This window comes from Lactuca virosa, chromosome 6 (genome assembly GCF_052849685.1).
Source record: "Lactuca virosa cultivar CGN04683 chromosome 6, Lactuca_virosa_CGN04683_v6, whole genome shotgun sequence".
Taxonomy (NCBI): domain Eukaryota; kingdom Viridiplantae; phylum Streptophyta; class Magnoliopsida; order Asterales; family Asteraceae; genus Lactuca; species Lactuca virosa.
Genome location: NC_136431.1, coordinates 186758322 through 186763696, shown reverse-complemented (window position 1 = coordinate 186763696; position 5375 = coordinate 186758322). Strand labels below are relative to the sequence as shown.

Sequence of the window (5375 nt, the reverse complement as noted above, 5' to 3'; positions counted from 1 at the left end):
GACTTAAATTGACCTGTATACAAGATTAGAAAGAAAAAAAACACTTAGATAATTTAATTTATTGATGTTTGTATTTCAAAAATTACCCATTCAGATCGACATTTCTCATCCAGAATATGTTCATATTCATTTATGCAGTAGACTATCATATATTCTATAAATATATTAAACTGGATTTCAAGAGTATATATAATTAGAGTATATAATATATTTTTTTATGAATTGAACTACATTACTTTAGTTAGCTTACTTTAAGTCGAATGAACTAACAATGTACTATAGTGTAATTTCAAAATACATTACCATCTTATACCATTTGGATTGTTATAAATCTCAATCCGTTTACAAAGAAAGGTGGAGATCTACTACCGCAAATTGTTATGTGATTTGTGATGGTTGTTTAACATACACTTGGAGAAGGTATATACAGATTGAAAATATGTGTAAGTTTGCTATGAACATTGAGTTGTTGAATATAAGACACGAAGAAGAGAAATCCAACATATATATTTATAATTTATGGAAACAATGACATATATGACCCTTTCTTAGTTCCTAATCATATGACATGATTAAGGCCCCATTTCCTATAAAAAGCACATTGAGAGCATATATTGAAACTACAGACTCTACTCCGACATTCTAGGATCAAACAACCATTAATATCTTGATTACAATTAGAACACACATACTTGGGCGTCTTCTTTCTTCGGACATATGTTAACGGATGTTTATGATAGCGAACATTCATGGTTATGCCCTCGTGGAAAACGTTTTCAAAAAGCCTCAATCGATTAATGCAATGACGGTGAAAAGAATTTTTGCATTTGCCACAATAATAGAGGGGGAGCTTAGGGTTCATTTCTTCCTCACATATATCACAAAAGAAATCTTCAGGATGATCCATGACGGGGGGATATGTCAATGGGATTTCATGTCCTTTGCAATACCTGTGACCAAGGGAATCTGGCGATCTCGTTGCACAATACATGTCCAATGTGAAGCTACAAGCCTTACAAGCATAACTAATATAATTAGACCACATGTTGCAAGCAGTACAAGCAGGTACAGGATCGATAACTTGCATAAGTGGATGCTTGTGGGATTTATGTTTGATGGTGTTGGGTAGAAATGCACAACTAACATCAAGTTTGAACTCACAAGTTTCACATTTGTACAAAAACGTGTTGCAAAAGCTCCCACAACCATTGCATTGATTGTAATTCCCATGTCCCCATGTGTTTATCAAGGCAAGCAAAAGATATGTTTTTATCAAGTCAAGCGAATTATCTGTGTTTATCAAGGAAAGCGAATGATTTGTGTTTATCAAGGCAAGCGAATGATCTGGGTGAAGTGGATGTTGTAATTTGAGTGGTAACTCGGCACAATATTTGTGGAGAGAGAATGAACATCCATCTTTGCAACTATAGTATGGAAGGGAGAGGGGTCGCACACACCCGTGACATACCTCAATTAGATCACTACAACCAGACATGCTGTTAGCTTGAGGTTGAGGTTGAACATGAAGGATTAATGGATGCTCATGACTCCAATGGTTAATATTAGTTGTTTCATCATCATTATGTTGAGCTGTCGTTTCAAAATGTACTAGTTTCAATGGATCTGTAAATGCCTCTAACATGGGAAAATGAAGCAAATTATTTGCGTCTTCATCATCAATAGAAGGACTTGTGCTATCCCTGAAACCAGTATATAATTAAGAACAAGCATTCACAAACACAAAGAAGTAAACAACTTTTACCTTGGAGTAGAAGGTTGCTCCACTGCATTTAAGGCGCACTTGATATGGACAAAATATCTACAATTTGCACATTGATACAACCACAAATTCCTCCGGATGTATTTGTTGCAAATTTCACAGTAATACAAGAAATTGAAGAAATTTTCAGGAAGTGAATAGACGAGAACAAGTTTGTGATTGGGGTGATGGGGTAGTTGGATGGTAGGGGCTAAGGAAGCACAAGTCTTATGTATCCAGAAGTCACAAGTGTCACACTCATAGAATAAGCCTTCATCCTTAGCATTGCAAGCATCACACAGGAATGAAGCAGGTCTTAACTGGAGGGTTAAAGCATGTTTTGGATGGCCTTCATGATGAACCTTGATCGTTGCCTCCTCCTTGATGGCATCTGCTTCAGCCCTGTGAGCAATCTCAAAAACACAACAATCAATGCAAGCTGTAAACTTAATTAAAGTGTTATGCTGCTCAACAAATATATATGCAAATCCACTACGTTTCTTTTGAATCTGACACATGTTACAAAACCAAGATCTGTTATCTCTAAGTTGCAAATCAGTAAGTGTTAGAGGGTGATGATATAAGGAAGGGTCGTTGAAAGTATGGGGAAGTTGTGCGCATGCTTTATGTAGAAAGTAGTGACATTGGATGCAAGCATATGCAAAACCACTTGATATGGGTTTTTCACATGCATGGCAACCAATCAATCCTGATTTCTCCTCACCACCATTGACACTAGCACCTACAATCGTCTCATAGTCGAGGAGCTTTAATAGATGCCTTTTATGACTAAAATGGTTAATCTCTTCCATCTCTCTCTCTCTCTCTCTCTCTCTCTGTGTGTGTGTGTGTGTGTGTGTGTGTGTGTGTGTGTGTGTGTGTGTGTGTGCGCGCGCTCCCGCGTGGAAAATGACATATTCAATCCTTGGATTTATAGAAAATAAGGTAAGGCAAAATACCATTTCTAAAACTAAAGAAATCCATCTTAACATTTTTAGATTGCTTTGCTTCCGAGTATAGTTTTTAAAAAGCTATTTACAACATTCCTTTCTCATATATCAAGTTAAAGGTACCATACATCTCTTTTTCTAATTGAAATTTTATTTCTATGTCACACAAAAGAATTGGATTTCTTCCTTTTATTTTAGTTCTTTGATTACATTTTGGGCTTCATTGAAAGAATAAAAACTAGAATTTGTTTAACTCACACCAATGGTTATTATTTCTATGTATTAATGATGTTTTAACAAGGACTTGAATTAAATTGTATAGAAAGAAAAAAATCACCTAGATAATTTGGTTTTAGTGATGTTTGTACTTCAAAAATTAAATATGGAATTTTATAATTTTATTAGAAATTATATTTGGCGACTTTGGTTTTAATGATTTATATTGAGCTAGTGAAAGATTACAGTATTGGATAAAGCTCGGAATTCCGTCTTCATAATTGTAACATCTTAGATTTCAACAAACAAGTTAACATATATAAGGGGCTACATGCGACTTTAATAATGGATTTCTTTAGAGTTTTATATGTTTTCTTCGATGGAGGAAAAACGCGATAAACAGATTAATATAATAAATGTTTCGTAAAAATATATTGCTTTTTTCAAAAGAAAACAAAGAGTAGTAAACAATAAGAAGAGATTGTCGTGTAACTGTGCAAATATCATTGACCGAATGTTGAAAACTACTAGAAAAAAAACTATTTTAAATGCAGTTAAAATTGAATATATAATACGATCTTTCAGCCATATAATAAGAACCATACTCTATATCACCTCTCAATGCTCTAAAGTCCAAATTTAAGTCTATGAGGGAGGAGAAAGTCATTCCCTCCCAACCCACTGAACCCACTGTCACATCACTTTTTCTCTTTTATTTTTCTTCATCTTTCCGAACCACAACACACGGAAACTCTATCTTTTTGAACTCACTCAACTCACTCAATTAAAAAAAAATACAAATCAATCAAACGTAAAATATTAATTAACAATAGAGTTATCGGCGGTACCACTCCCGCTTCAACGAGTGGGTTGATTGGTTACACTAACCCACTTCATCATCTCTCTCTACTTTCTCTTTCTTATTTTCTCTTGTACCATGTGTTTTAAAACTTGTATCTTAGTTGTTTTGTATTTTTTTTAATTGAGTGGGTTGAGTGGGTTCAAAAAGATAGGATTTCCGTGTGTTGTGGGTTGAGAAACATTAAAAAAAAAGACAAAAATTGATGTGACAGTGGGTTCGGTGGGTTGGAAGGGAACGACTCCTCCTCCCCGATAGATATATTTGAATGCATTTTAAACAATTAATTTACACTACAAGTTTCGTGTAAATATGATAATTTTTTTCATAAATTTTATTTGACAACTTCGATATTAGCGGTTGATAAATCACAAACCTATCCCTTTGTAGCAGCTAGCTTACACTTCAAAATTTTAAATTGAGCAAGTGAAAAATTACATTATTAGATAAAACTCAAAATTTTAACTTGGTAAATGGTGAATGTAAGAGCACTCGCACCGTCTTTCAACAATCTCTTGCACATGTCATTAACATTACATATGTATCTTTCAACTGCTACAAGACGAGTTGTAATGCCACTTGTCTTTTATAATGTTTTATGTTTCTTTTCTCTACAATGATTATATATATATATATATATATATATATATATATATATATATATATATATATATATATATATATAGGGAGTGGTTCAAATGAGAACAAAAAAAAGTTAAGAACCCTAACAACCCTTATTTTATTAGTAAACATGTGTTGTTAGTAATATTAAATATGTTAAAGTCTCGATTTTTGTCTTTTTGGTAAGAAAATGACAAAATCTTAATTTTTATAGTCTAATATATTTATTCATCATTCATTTATATTTTAACACAAAAATTATATTAAATACAACTTTATATAGTCAATATACAATTTAATACATAAAATTCACAATTTAATATAATCCATTTTACATAAATTTACAAATTTAGAGAAGTCAAACTCAAACTCTACCACTACCACAATCACGACACGCCGCCACCAACCTTTGCTAGCTTAGCGGCCATCTTTCTTTCCAAAACAGATCTGTACATAAAGTCATACATTATTAACTTAAATACTACATTCACAATTTAATAAACATATTAATTAACTCATTTTGAATTTAATACAAAACAATTATAAAAACTAATGCATTCTTACATACTTATACACATAATACTCATAAGAAACTAATTCAAAAAATCATACAACAATCACTCATATTTTAACACAAAATTTACAGAAAATTCACAATAAATGCAGTCAATTACAACTTAATACAGTGAATTATCATTTAATACATAAAATTCACAGCTTAATCTAATAAACTAATAATTTAATACATGTAATTCCATATTTTTAACTTAAAACTTACATTTATACTTTTAAATCTAGAGGCTAGTGCTTATTTCAAAGTTTAATTTATATAATAGTCAATGTTTAAATTTTATATAATTTATTTAAAATTACAAAAAATCATATATGTGTATAATGCTTCTTTCTTCTCAAAGAAGCAAACACAATATTCATAAAATATTCACAGGTTAATATAATCAATTCAACTTTT

At 31.8% G+C, this 5375-nt stretch overlaps 1 protein-coding gene across 1 annotated transcript; it reads right to left on the bottom strand.

Annotated features, from left to right (window-relative positions):
* Nucleotides 1-547: 547 nt before the first annotated feature.
* LOC145120511 (uncharacterized) lies at nt 548-2646 on the bottom strand. Its single transcript, XM_079056318.1, has 2 exons — nt 1763-2646; nt 548-1700 (listed from the first exon to the last, which is right to left on the bottom strand). Exons 1-2 carry the CDS (start codon nt 2569-2571, stop codon nt 560-562), a joined length of 1950 nt encoding a protein of 649 aa, XP_078912444.1. The 5' UTR covers nt 2572-2646; the 3' UTR covers nt 548-559.
* Between the last annotated feature and the right edge of the window lie 2729 nt (nt 2647-5375).

Excerpts from the sequence above, each read along its gene's own strand:
- LOC145120511 (XM_079056318.1), bottom strand. The coding sequence starts at position 2,571 with ATGGAAGAGATTAACCATTTTAGTCATAAAAGGCATCTATTAAAGCTC. Across the intron at positions 1,701-1,762 it reads GAGCAACCTTCTACTCCAAG|GGATAGCACAAGTCCTTCTA; the intron begins GTAAAAGTTGTT and ends TACTGGTTTCAG.